Source organism: Patella vulgata, chromosome 4, assembly GCF_932274485.2.
Source record: "Patella vulgata chromosome 4, xgPatVulg1.2, whole genome shotgun sequence".
NCBI classification, from domain to species: Eukaryota; Metazoa; Mollusca; class Gastropoda; family Patellidae; genus Patella; species Patella vulgata.
Window position 1 is genome coordinate 62,534,927 of NC_065882.2, and position 14,352 is coordinate 62,549,278.

Below are 14,352 nucleotides of genomic sequence, written 5' to 3' on the forward strand. Positions count from 1 at the left end.
AAAATGTGATATAAATTAACATATTTACATTACTGAGACCTAACTCAAATATAGGTACATACTAAATCAATGACTAAGATGTATGTTAAGTAATATTAAGTTATTTTAAGATAGATGTTCAGAAAAGGTGAATAGATAAGACAGTGTGTTCAGATTAGAACGATCAGGGTTCGGAATAAAGATTAACTTATTCACTTTAAAGCAATTAGTTAATTTAGATAAGTAATTACATGTATATCAAAATATGTACTATAACACATCTTTCACATAAACACATAAACTTACACTCTCAAACACATCACTGCAGCAGACAGCATCTGAGATTCATCAACAAATCCACTCCATATTAGTATGTAGAGTGCTGTCGCGTAAGCTTGTTAGGTGTCATAGGACAATCTTAATCAACGACATTAAATGAATTGATATTATAATACAAGGATAACTTGGGAAGTTACCATGTTTGTTTTCCAATAACGTTTCATGATATTTTGTAATCAATTACTGCCTGAAAAATTTCAGAGAATTATGTGTACTTTTATTTGCATACCATGTATGGGCTTTTTCATTTATTGTAAAAGATATTTGATCTTATTCTGATTTAAAGGTAATTTTTATTACAGGTAGAAATGGTGGTTACTGTCAAGTATGTAACACTGGATGTCTAAATGCTGCATGTGATAACTCCACTGGTAACTGTACAGATGGTTGTATACAAGGCAGATATGGTACCAGCTGTCAATCATCATGTATAGTTACTAACTGTACAGGTAACTGTGATAGGAACACAGGACAATGTTCTAACTGTACACGGGGTTACTATGGTATGAACTGTCAACAGAGATGTAATGAGGGTTGTATAAACAGTTACTGTAACAAAGATTCTGGTGGCTGTAGAGACGGATGTAGATCAGGTTTTACTGATACTAACTGTCAATCAGCATGTATAGTTGCTAACTGTATAGGTAACTGTGATAGGAATACAGGACAATGTTCTAACTGTACACGGGGTTACTATGGTACCAACTGTCAATACAGCTGTAACAGTGGATGTATAGACAAATATTGTAATAAAGATAATGGTACCTGTACACGAGGTTGTATAAGTGGACGCTATGGCCCAACTTGTGCATCAACATGTACTAAAACTAACTGTTTTGAAAACTGTGAACGGGATACGGGAGAATGTTCTGTCTGTAAACATGGTTACCATGGTACCAACTGTCAACAGTCCTGTAACAGTGGATGTAAAGACAACTATTGTAATAAAGATACTGGTGACTGTGCCTATGGTTGTACTAACGGAACATATGGCCTCAATTGTGCATACATATGTGAAGTAACTAACTGTCTTGATAATTGTGGCCGGAATACTGGACTGTGTAGTGCATGTAAACAAGGATTCTTTGGTCCAAACTGCCAATTAACCTGCTCTGATGAATGCATTGGGGGTTGTGATAATGTCACTGGTACTTGTACAAAATGTAAACCGGAAATAGTTGGACCATATTGTAACATGTCATGTGGATCTGGGTGTGTCCAAATCGACGCAAAGTTTACAAAAACCTGTTATAGAAATGGAACATGTAATACCTGTATTGAAGGAAAACATGGTGATAGATGTGATCTGGAATGTAGTACAGGATGTGTGGCTGGATGTCGAAGAATCGATGGAAGATGCAGTAATTGTATCAAGGGTAATTTATATATCTTCAATGTGGTTTTTTAGGGGTTATTTGGGGTTTTTTTCAATTTAATAAACGAAGAATATTTTGCTATATGTACGACCACAAATTATACGCCCCCCCCCCCTCCATTAAGCCCTCAGTAACAAAGACCCCTCATATTTATTTTGTTGCTTAGGGTGGGACGAAAAACCGAGGTCCCGTGTGCAACGGTGGTTCCGTGTACAATTTGTCGTGCACGTAAACGTTAAAGATCATTTGACAGTCGGAATTTAAAATAAGAGTAGGTCCTAATGCAGCTTTCTGGGCAAAATGCCCCTCATAGCCTAGCGCATGGTGTATTCCCATCTTCATTAGGATGTTTAACCCCATTTCATTTTAATTTCATTTCATATTTATATCAGGTAAAAGTGGATCGACATGTAATAGAAACTGTGGTACTTATTGTACTGCCTGTCAACAAGATGATCCCAACGATTGTTCAGAATGTGTACCAGGGAAGACAAGAAATAATTGTGCTGAGGGTAAATACATATTTTCTAAATTGTTTATATTATTCGTCCAGATGGACTGTAATGGTTTAAATGTTGTCCAGGCGGTTTATATGTTTATATAATTATTAATTATCCTTATGATTCATATATATATATACATAGATGAGAAATCTTCCTTTGTTCTTTTCGCTGATCTGTGGGGTGTAATTTGTTTATATTATTATCCTGATGATATGTATAGTGAAAATTATTTATATTTTAGATTGTCCTGCAGGTCTGTATGGTATGGGTTGTAAGAATAAATGCGGTAACTGTGCTAACAATACACCATGTGATGTTGTTACTGGAGAATGCGGAACAGTTGGATGTTTACCAGATTTTACAGGAACAACATGTCAACAACTAAGTAAGGTCAAAATCTGACATAAGTAAACATTGGTGTTGTATGAATACAAGAGTCTATATATACCGACAAACTCCGATAAAATAAAATAAGGCCAATTAACCAACGGCCAAACAACCCCGTTGAAATACCCTCGCCAAATGCCTCGAACAATCCCCTCGAAAAAATATCCGCGAACAAATACCCTTGAACAATCACTCCTGAACAATTACCACCTAGGACAAATATCCCCCGCTAAATACTCCAAGGATAAATTCTCCCCAGGGATCAAATACTCTATATTCAAATACCCCAACACCACGAAAAACCTAGGACGAACACTCCCTGCTAAATTCGCCCCCTTCTCCCACCGCCAAATATACTCAAAAATTGCCCCCACCCCATTCCCCCGGGAAATAAAACCCACATCACCACCCCCTACCACCACCACCACCAATACCCTTCCAAATACAAATAGCGCCGAGCTAAATACCCGAGTGAAACATTTAGTGTGCTTTAGAGTTCCTAATATTTTTTCTGTGATTTTTTTATATATAGCGTTTTGGTATTCTTCGGTAATATATATCCGCTATTTTTCTTTAGTTTTCAGTGTTTCCCAGTGTTAAGTATGGTCCTGAATTTCCTCGAACAAGCTGTTTGAAATACAATTTCATGTACTCCGATCTCCCGTTATACTTTCTTGATGTATATTTATACCGATATTTTAGATGATGGATAAGTCATGCTTGTGAGATTGTTGCTTGGTTTGTTATTGTTATAACCAACGTTTTTGTATGTATATTTCAGAGACAAAAGATGAAGGAGTAAGCCCCGCCGTTGGTGGTGTTATTGGTGCTTTGTTTGGGATAGTTGTAACCACTGCTGTTTGTATTGTAGGATTCATCGTCTATATCAAAAGGTATAAAACATCCGTCTACCATATAATGCATTGGACACAACTCCTTGGAAATCATGCAGCATTTCTTTCATGTTCAAGAATGGGTAGTAATTGGGGGGTGGTAAGTCGATGTTTTACCAGGCATGAGCAAAACAACTTACAAGAATTAACAGATATGAATGGTTGTAGTTTAATGTTCAAATACTAACGTAGATATTTGTTGATTTCAGAAAATATCGAGCGGCGCAATCGCCAACAGAAGCAGGTTCATACCAAATGAACAGTCGTCCTCATGCAAGAAAAAAGTCAAAAAAATCACAAAATCATCCTTACAATTCAGCAAAACATGGAATACGTAAAGACGATCAGTCATATGCAAACTTGAATATAGCGTCAACTTCAAACCAACCACGAGATGAGACATATGTTAATTCGGAGTCTGCTCGAAAGAAAGAGGAAAATCCATACGTTAATCTACGTCATGTCTGATAAAAAATAATCTGATGTGTAGAATTATCCCCCTTTATTTTGATATTACATTTTGCTCTTTATGTAATAATATCATTGTATTATGGTGGGGTTTTTTTGTTTTTGAACACAGCTTGCATCCGATACGATTGAACTTTTCTAGCGATGTAAATGTACTAGTTTCTAAATATTGCTTTTGTTCGTTGTTTTGAGTTGTGTGGCTTTGTTGGGAAACTTTTTAAACGATTGTTTTCATAGAATGGATAGCTACATAATAAGAAGAAGTCAATTAACCGTTTACGTTTGGTAGATTGATAATAATGCTCCTTTGTTACGATATCCTTGGAGGCTACGATGGTCACCCGATTTACATTTCTTTTAATTTGTAGGACTATTGCTTCTTTTATTAATAATATAAGAGTAAGGTACCAGTTGACTTTCAACAATTTATGACGCCCAATACTGGGTTACACACCCTTTGATCAAAGTTTATCAACAATTTACTACCTAATCTTTACAATCTGTTAAAATTGTCTTCAGGAAGAGATTAATGATTTCATTGTGTTTTTACTTATAAAACTTTTTATTGGGATAATAATACGATCTTTCCTAAAGAAAAGTTAAGTCAGATGATTTTGTGTAGCTCAGGTTGTTTTATATGTTTTATCTGGAAACGATAGTAATAACGTTTCAAAGAAATTTGAATGCAAAATTTATATTGATATTTGTAGTGTTGGTATTTTTAATTATAATTATATAAAAGCAAAATAATAGTATTTAGTGTTTATACTGTATTTATTAAATTAGTTGAAGGCCTGTCTAGATTTTCAAAGTGGTATTATAGCTATTTAGTCAGTTGATATTCAGTGTCGGGGCGGTATATTAAAATAAATCATGTAAGACTTTTATATGGTTTTGGTTTCTGGAAAAACACACAGAAACTATTGAATGGTCACATACAACGTATTATTTTTTTTTTACCGATTACTAATTTTTATAGCCCGACATATTGCCGTCACCTCTGTCTGCGTGTCTGTCCTTTTGCCGTGATTTAGCTCGCATTTCTTGTACTACCAGAACCCATAGATCTTTTAAAAATAATTTATGGATTGTCTGTCTGATTGAAATGTAGAAGCCTATTGGTTTTCAACAATTTTTAATAATCACCTCCAGATCTGTGCACTTAAATTTCGCTAGGCTGCAATTATTAACATATTGTTCTTATATGTATAATGCGTTACTGTCATATTACTAGGACTACTTTTGTTAACTTTCAGTGATTTTCGATAATCAGTTCAAAAGTTAATTTTTTCGATATTGTCATGAGTTTTTTTTAGCTAATAAATATTTTGACGATTCAGTTACTGGTGTCTGTGTGCACGTTTCGTTGACTAACTATGTTTTGAAGTAAAGTTAGCAGTATCCAAGCAATCTGTTTCATAGAGGATTACGAAAGTCTTTTAATGACTCTGTAAAAGATGACCACTTTCAATACATGACGTCACATCACGCGGCGTCAATCATTGGCTCAGTGGCGTGTGCATTGTTTGTCCAGGCAGAATGGTGCCTTTTACATACCCATTTACACTAAATTGGACATAGTTTTTACTTACATATACTTCAAACACCTCTATTTATTTTTCTAATGCTCAAAGAGAATGTTCTAGAATTTGATTTTCAGAAGGAAAAATGCTAATATTGGGGGCTCATTAAGCCGCACCGATGTCATTCCTATAACTGTAGCGGCCTAGCGAATATTCAATGCCGATCAATGTGGTATCCAAGATGTATAACATAAGGATTTCATTACTTTGCTATCTGCACATATTTTGAAAGAAAACAAGCCAATTATTGTGCATCCTAATCCCATCATAAATATATTGTACTCCATCTAATTTTTTTTGCGCATTCTTTTATAATAAGGCGTCGAACCTGGGCAGTTAATGCTGATTAGGAAACTATACACTATCACTCTCACTCAATTAAACTCAGAATTATCGTGTTCCAAAGCACCGACAAATCAAAACGCTTATATCTGCTCATCATCGAACATAGTAAAGGGATTGATGTAATGAAACTACGCCGCAAGTTTCATCCCTCTCACTCAACTAGGATCAATTTTATCGTGTTCAAAAGTGTCGACCAATCAAATTGTCCATTGGCAAGAAAATGTTCGTCATAGAAATCACACAATGAACAAATTTGAACATTTAATATCAGTTACAAGCAGAGTTGTGTCGCAAAAAGGTGGTGGGTGGTGAAATCTGTTATAATAGTAAACAGAAAAGAGATGGTGTTTTCATTGATCAAAACCTGAAAGCATGGCTTTCGGGTTTCAGATGTTATGAATACAATTGATTGGCAAGTCTGAATTTTGATCGGGTTTCTCCTTATGATGAGTCAAGTAATCCCATCAAGTTTTGTAAAAACAAATATCTCAGAAAGTATAGAACCCTTTGCTAGTTTCTGTTACAAAGACAGTAACTCTGGGTGAAATCAATGCGGAACTCTGACTATCGATAGGGTTTATCCGTAGGACTAGAAATCCCGGAGTTACAGGAGTTAGTCTGCACACTAGTTTATTATACCACGCAGGAAAAGCCTTGGATCATTCCCTGCCAAAACCGGTAGCGAACCCGAGACTTCCTAGTTAGCTACCGCGGCCCCCGATCTAGTATAATACATCATCAGCGATATATACAATATGAATCATAAGGACAATAAATAATTGTAGAAACAGAGCAATCGATAATAATATAAATTCTTAAACTATTACAGACCATTTAGAATAATAACATAAACAATTTACATAATATATTTTTACCCTCAGTACAATTATTTCTTGTCCTCTGTGGTACACATTCTGAACAGGGGATTCTGATACCGTACATACAACAACAGTTTCTTAATTTATCGATTGAAATAAAACAAATAAACCCCCTGAAACACCACCTGGAAGATATCTACATTTACCTTTGATACAATTACTGCATCTTCCATCGATTCTTCGACATCCAGCCACACATCCTGTGCTACATTTCAGATCACATATATTACCATGTCTACCTTCAATACAGGTATTACATGTTCCATTTCTATAACAGGTTTCGATCAACTTCGCTTCCATTTGGACACATCCAGACCTTTAATGTCTCTGTGTGTACTTTTATAGAAATGTAATTGATGGGTTGTGAGCTTTTCAATTTATACTGCCTCAATTAAAGTGTGTCCTTTTTATTGGCCTTTGCGGAGTTCATGTGTAATGTGAAAGTTTTGGGGTGATACATGAGAGGGTGAGAGAGAGAGAGAGAAGAGAGAGAGAGAGAGAGAGAGAGGGGGGACTTATAGACTTGTTTATTTGGTTCCTAACTAATATATTGCAAGTTAGTCGAATTTCAGTAATTGTAATGATGAATTGCAAATGCCAAAACCGCACCCCGAAAGTGGCCCATACACGCACAAACTTTTTCATAAATAGTATTGATCTCAATAGTATTGATGGTTTGCTCAAAAAAAAATACTACAACTTCTCCGTCAATATACTGACGTCAATACTTTTAGCCTGCCAATATCACCCATAGACGTTCAAAAGAACGTCAAATAATCTGACTTCAATACCATTCAATACCTATGACATAATAACAGGCCATTAACCAATACAGAATAACACGATGACTTTACAGGTGAATATAATGACCATAATCATATTTAAATCTGTCAACTTATTATTCAACTTTTAAAATACAATACTTTATAATGCCACAACAAATAATTGAAAGGCTATTTTATATAATTCACTAATAATCTATATTCTATCCTTTAGTTCAGTTTACATTCGCCATTAACATAATATAAGGCGTGACTGTGTGTGAAAGGACTTTTTTAAACTCGAGTCATGTATATCGACAATGCACCCATTATGAAATATTGATAAATCTGTTTTCTGCATACAATTTGTGACAGAATGTATGCAATTATTAAACCATGATAAACCACAATAATTTTCTTCCTTGTTGCGAAATGGTAATAATTGGGACTAAATAACTTTGTCACGTTTAGCCAATGTTCGATCTATAAAATGGCTTGTCTAGGTATTGGAAGCTTTGGCATACTATTTTTATTATTCTATTTCTATTATATGACAGGTAAGAAACTATGAGATATTTTAAGCTCCATATCCTTGAATTATTATGTTAAAATGCTTTATTCTTACCATTACATGTACTTGATCTCGTCGTGTAGTAGTAGTACACAGATTGCAAAAGGGTGTGTGTAGCAATTTTACATTTTCCATATAAAGCTCAAAGTTCACAAAGAAGGGAGAGACACTGACACTAACGATATCATTTCCGGACGTATATGTATGGTTCACATAAGTTTATTTTAGAAGTCAGAGAAAACAGTAGTTTTCGGGGGAAAACAAACAAGGTATTATAGGCACCCCACTCCTTGTCAACCTCAAACATAAAATATCTTATGATGTACAATGTATTCAATGTACTCGGCCACCCAAGCTCGCCATGAAAAATAATTGTCATTTACTTTTTGTAATTTTCAACCAAGTCAATTTTAATATAATTAATTTAGTTTTTTGCCATTTTCACGCAAGTCAATTATAATTTTCACCCAAGTGATTAAACATAGAATTTGTTTTTCTTAATTTTCACACCAGTCAATTGTAATATACGGAAGCGTATAGAAGACCTCGAGATCATGCGATCTTGTGATACTTTCTCGAGAACTCAATTTAATGTTCTCGAAATTCCCTAATAATTTTCTCGAGAATCTCCCATACCGTGTTAAAGATCTCGAGAATTCGAGTTAATGTTCTCGGGATCTTGCCATCCTGTATAAATTTTCTCGAGATCTCGGGTATTTTTATGTGTACGCGTAGTTTTAACGTATTAACCCCCCCACACACACACACACACACACCCACACCCACACACACCATACACACACACACAAAACCATAATAGCACGATAGAGCCTACAGTTTTTAACTGATTTTGTTTTTCAAATGTGGTGTGAAGCACTAGGACCTTTCGATTTTCAGTACTCCGTAAACTTCTGTTCGAAGGTTACCATCTTTGTCCGTATTTTTTTTCAAATATTATTTGACGATGAGAGGACGAATCCTATCGTTATTCAGCATTTTGTGACCTTCCTTAATATACCCCCCCCCCCCGCTCCCTGAAAGCCTTGTTCGCGTCATAGAGGCTTCACTTTTACAATTTTGTGTGAAGCTTTGGAGTCGTGAAATTTATCGATATTCAATGGTTAGCGACCTTCGTTTCCGGAGTTATACTCTCCATTCTTTGAAAACCTTGTTTTTAACGGAGTTTCGATATTCGGTGTTCCGCGACAAGGATGACCCCTGTTAATTTTCAGCAATATAAGATTTCTGTCCTAGCGATATAACAAGCACGTGAACACGATAGAGATTAGATTTATTGATGAATACTAGATCCTTATTCAATTTATTAAACAACCAAGTTTTCCTTTCGAATAATCTGCTGTTGAGGCATAGATGCTGCGTGGGCGAGGAATAGATGCTGCGTGGGCGTATCTCCACACTCTGTGTGGCTATCGTTCAAATTTCTTTTGAATCATTAGTGTCACAAGCAGAGGAACCCAATTTATTTTCGGCGGAACAATGAACCTTATTGATTTGCAGCGCCCCCTTGTGAACGCGTTAGAGCCCAGAGTTTTTCAAGACTTTTTATTTAAAATCTGCTCCGAAGCATTTGTGCCACAAGACAATAAACTCTGTGTCTAACTTTAATCTAAAACAAAATATGGTCTGAAAACCATGCAAAAAAATGACATATTCTACTAAACGTCGCCCTAAACATTAAATTGAAATAATTTAATACGCATGTCTGTAATTCAAAGCTTCACACATTAAAGCTAACTTTTGAAATTTCATATTTGGTGTGAAGTATTGGGGCCATAAGACGATGAGACCTATCGATTTTAATCATATTTCAAATTTAGTGTGAATTATGGGTACACTATCAGCCACCCCTACGGAAGCGTATAGGGGTCATGCAAAATTTTGTAGACGGTCTCGAGATCCTGCGATCCTGTGATACTTTCTCGAAATCCCGTGATCACCTGGTAATTTTCTCGAGATCTCAATTTAATGTTCTCGAAATCCCCTGATAATTTTCCTGAGATATTGACATCCTGTGTAAATTTTCTCGAGAACTCAATGTTCTCGAGATATTGACATCCTATGTAAATTTTCTCGAGATCCCGAGTTAATATGAAACCTTATATGGTAGTGTCTCCACGTTGTGAAACAACCATTGTTCCAATACTTCGCACCAAATTTGATAACAAAAAAATACTCTAACATTTGTTACAAAGGAAAACTGCTAACTAATGAAAGAATAAGCGGACAATCGATAGGGTACCCATGATTTACACTAAATTTGAAATATGATTAAAATCGATAGGGTTCATCGTTTTATGGCCCCAATACTTCACACCAAATATGAAATTCAAAACCCTACCACGTTAGCTTTAATGTGGGGAGCTTTGAATTACAGACATGCTTGTTAAATTATTTCAATTTAATGTGTGGGCGACGTTTAATTGAAAATGTCATTTTTGTATGGTTTTCGGACCATATTTTGTTTTAGAATAAAGCTAGGCAGAGAGTTTATTGTCTTGTAGTACAAATGCTTCGGAGCAGATTTTAAATAAAAAATCTTGAAAAACTCTGGGCTCTAACGCGTTCACAAGCTTTACCGGAAAATAGGAATAACCCTATAACAAAACCTCAGGGAGCGCTGCAAATCAATAAGGTTCATTGTTCCGCCGAAAATAAATAGGGTTCCTCTGCTTGTGACACTAATGATTCAAATCTTGAAAAATTCTGGGCTCTAACGCGTTCACAAGGTTTACCGGAAAATAGGAATAACGCTATAACAAAACATCAGGGAGCGCTGCAAATCAATAAGGTTCATTGTTCCGCCCAAAATAAATAGGGTTCCTCTGCTTGTGACACTAATGATTCAAGGAAATTTGAACGATAGCCACCCAGCATCTATGCCTCAACAGTGTCAGCAGATTATTCAAAAGGAAAACTTGGTTGTTTAATGAACTGAATAAGGATCTAGCATCCATCAAAAAATCTAATCTCTATCGTGTTCACGTGCTTGTTATATCTCTGGGACAGAAATCTTATATTGCTGAAAATTAACAGGGTCATCCTTGTCCGGAACACTGAATATCGAAAATACGTTAAAAACAAGGTATTCAAAGAATGGAGAGTATAACGCCGGAATAGAAGATCGCTAACTATTGAATATCAATAAAGTTCATCACAATGCTTCACACAAAATTGTAAAAGTGAAGCCTCTATGACGTGAACAAGGCTTTCAGAGAGCTGGCGGAGGGGGTTGGGGGTATATTAAGGAACAGAAGGTCACAGAATGCTGAATATCATTAGGGTTCGTCCTCTCATCGTCACATAATATTTGAAAAACAAAAATACGGACAAAGAGGGTAACCTTCGAACAGAAGTTTGCGGAGTACTGAAAATCAACAGGTCCTAGTGCTTCACACCACATTTGAAAAACCAAATCAGTCAAAAACTGTAGCCTCTATTGCGTTAACAAGTTTTTCGGAAAAGGGAGATAACTCAAGAACGACAAGGTGCGCTAGAAGCGACCGAGACCGTCTTCTCGTGACCCTAATGCTTTACATTGAATTTGAAACAAATCCGGTAAAAACTGTAAGCTCTATCGTGCTATTAAGGTTTTCGGGAAAGTGTGTGTGTGTGTGTGAGTGGGGGGGGGGGGCTAAATACGTTAATACGTTAAAACTACGTGCACACATAAAAATACCCGAGATCTCGAGAAAATTTACATAGGATCGCAAGATCCCGAGAACATTAACTCGAATTCTTGAGATCTTTAAGACGGGATGGGAGATTCTCAAAAAAAAATTATTATGGGATTTCGAGAACATTAAATTGAGTTCTCGAGAAAGTATCACAAGATCGCTGGATCTCGAGGTCTTCTACAAAATTTTGCATGACCCCTATACGCTTCCGTAGCCATCGCATCATAGAGCAATTTAAAACCTTATCCATCAACATTAAAATGAAAATAAAGTTAAAAGTGTACTTTTATAGAAAACATTTTTTATGAATTGATAATAGTAATACAAGGATGACTAGTTACCATGTTTATTTTCCAAAGATCTGTCATGATATGTTTGTAATCAATAACTGCAGGTCTTGCACATGACAAATTTCGGGGAATTGCGCATACTTTTATTTGCTTACCACATATGCTTTTTTATTTATGTTGAAAAGTAATAAGATCTTCTCCTGATTTCACGGTGGGTGTTATTACAGGTAGATATGGTGTTTACTGTCAACAAGTATGTAGCACTGGATGTCGAAATACTGCATGTGATAACTCCACTGGTATCTGTACAGGTGGATGTTTGCCAGGCTTTACAGGAAGCAGGTGCAATGATTGTATACAAGGCAGATATGGTTCCAACTGTCAATCATCATGTATAGTCACCAACTGTATAGGTAACTGTAACACGACAATAGGACAGTGTTCTAACTGTACACAGGGTTACTATGATACCAACTGTCAACAGTCTTGTAACAGTGGATGTAAAGACAACTATTGTAATAAAGATACCAGTGTCTGTACACGAGGTTGTATAAGTCGACGCTATGGTCCAACTTGTGCATCATCATGTACTATAACTAACTGTATTGATAACTGTGAACGGGATACGGGAGAATGTTCTGTCTGTACACAAGGTTTCTATGGTACCAACTGTCAACAGTCCTGTAACAGTGGATGTATAGACAACTATTGTAAGAAAGATACTGGTGACTGTGCCTATGGTTGTACTAACGGAAAATATGGTTCCAATTGTGCATCCACGTGTGAAGTAACTAACTGTCTTGATAATTGTGGCCGGAATACTGGACTGTGTAGTGCATGCAAACAGAGATTCTTTGGTCCAAACTGCCAATTACCCTGCTCTGATGAATGCAATGGGGGTTGTGATAATGTCACTGGTATTTGTACTAAATGTAAACCTGAAAGAGTTGGGCCATATTGTAACATGTCATGTGGATCTGGGTGTGTCCAAATTGAAGCGAAGTTTATAAAAACCTGTTATAGAAATGGAACATGTAATACCTGTATTGAAGGAAGACATGGTGATAGATGTGATCTGAAATGTAGTACAGGATGTGTGGCTGGATGTCGAAGAATCGGTGGAAGATGCAGTAATTGTATCAAGGGTAATTTATATATCTTCAAGGTGGTTGTTTAGGGGTTATTTGGTTTTTGTCAATTTGATAAACGAAGAATATTTTGTTATATGTACGACCACAAATTATACGCCCCCCCCCCCCCTCCATTAAGCCCTCAGTAACAAAGACCCCTCATATTTATTTTGTTGCTCAGGGTGGGACGAAAAACCGAGTTCCCGTGTACACCCGAGGTTCCGTGTACAAATTGTCGTGCACGTAAACGTTAAAGATCATTTGACAGTCGGAATTTAAAATAAGAGTAGGTCGTAATGCCCCTCATAACATAGCGCATGGTGTATTCCCATCTTCATTAGGATGTTTAACCCCATTTCATTTTAATTTCATTTCATATTTATATTAGGTAAAAGTGGATCGACATGTAATAGAAACTGTGGTATTTATTGTACTGCCTGTCAACAAGATGATCACAACGATTGTTCAGAATGTGTACCAGGGAAGACAAGTAATAATTGTACGGCAGGTAAATATATTATGTAAATTGTTTATATTATCTAGATTGTATGTAATGGTTTAAATGTTAATATCATTCTAGATTGCCCTGGTAGTTTATATGTTTATATAATTATTAATTGTCCTTATGATTCATATATATATATATATATATATATATATATATATATATATATATTACTTATGTATTGTTCCAGATCGGGAGCCGATGTGGCTCAGTGAATAAGACACTGGCACGCTAACTAGGAAATCTCTGATTCGATGCCGTTGATGAACGAGCAAGTTTCTCGGTTTTTATCCGAAGCGGATTTACTCTTGTCAGTGGTGCAGGACGGAGGATGTACACATTGACGTGTACGTAAAAGAGCCCTTGACAGTTGGAATTGGAAATAAGAGTAGGCCGTAGCGCCGCCTTCAGGGACAAATTTTCCCCATGGCACATTGTATGGCGTGGGCCCGTCTTCTAGCCAAGTCAGTACAGAAAAGCAGGACCTTAAATTTAACCTTTTCATTTCATTTCATTATTCTACATTGTTGGTTCATGGTTATTTTACTATTACATCTATTGTAACATAGCTGAGAAATCTTCCTTTGTTCTTTTCGTTGAATAAGCAGATTGTTTTCCCTCTAGTAGATTGGGTGGAGCTTAACCGTGC

General features: G+C 36.1%; 2 protein-coding genes across 2 annotated transcripts in view; both read left to right on the plus strand.

Moving 5' to 3' along the window:
* The first annotated feature begins 823 nt into the window (after positions 1-823).
* LOC130012405 (multiple epidermal growth factor-like domains protein 10) lies at positions 824-4,027 on the plus strand. Its single transcript, XM_056100260.1, has 5 exons — positions 824-1,694; positions 2,087-2,206; positions 2,439-2,582; positions 3,366-3,477; positions 3,687-4,027. The coding sequence occupies exons 1-5, from the start codon at positions 824-826 to the stop codon at positions 3,943-3,945; spliced, it is 1,506 nt and encodes a 501-aa protein (XP_055956235.1). The 3' UTR covers positions 3,946-4,027.
* A 3,932-nt stretch (positions 4,028-7,959) lies between these two features.
* LOC126817978 (cytochrome P450 10) overlaps positions 7,960-14,352 on the plus strand; it is a 35,659-nt gene continuing 29,266 nt past the window's right edge. Inside the window, exons 1-3 of the mRNA XM_056100261.1 lie at positions 7,960-8,069; positions 12,296-13,213; positions 13,587-13,706. Of these exons, the coding sequence (XP_055956236.1) occupies positions 8,003-8,069; positions 12,296-13,213; positions 13,587-13,706 (1,105 nt within the window). The 5' untranslated portion in view covers positions 7,960-8,002. The remainder of the gene's footprint in view (positions 8,070-12,295; positions 13,214-13,586; positions 13,707-14,352) is intronic.

Excerpts from the sequence above, each read along its gene's own strand:
- LOC130012405 (XM_056100260.1), top strand. The coding sequence starts at position 824 with ATGAACTGTCAACAGAGATGTAATGAGGGTTGTATAAACAGTTACTGT. Across the intron at positions 2,583-3,365 it reads AACAACATGTCAACAACTAA|AGACAAAAGATGAAGGAGTA; the intron begins GTAAGGTCAAAA and ends TGTATATTTCAG. Across the intron at positions 3,478-3,686 it reads TTCATCGTCTATATCAAAAG|AAAATATCGAGCGGCGCAAT; the intron begins GTATAAAACATC and ends TGTTGATTTCAG.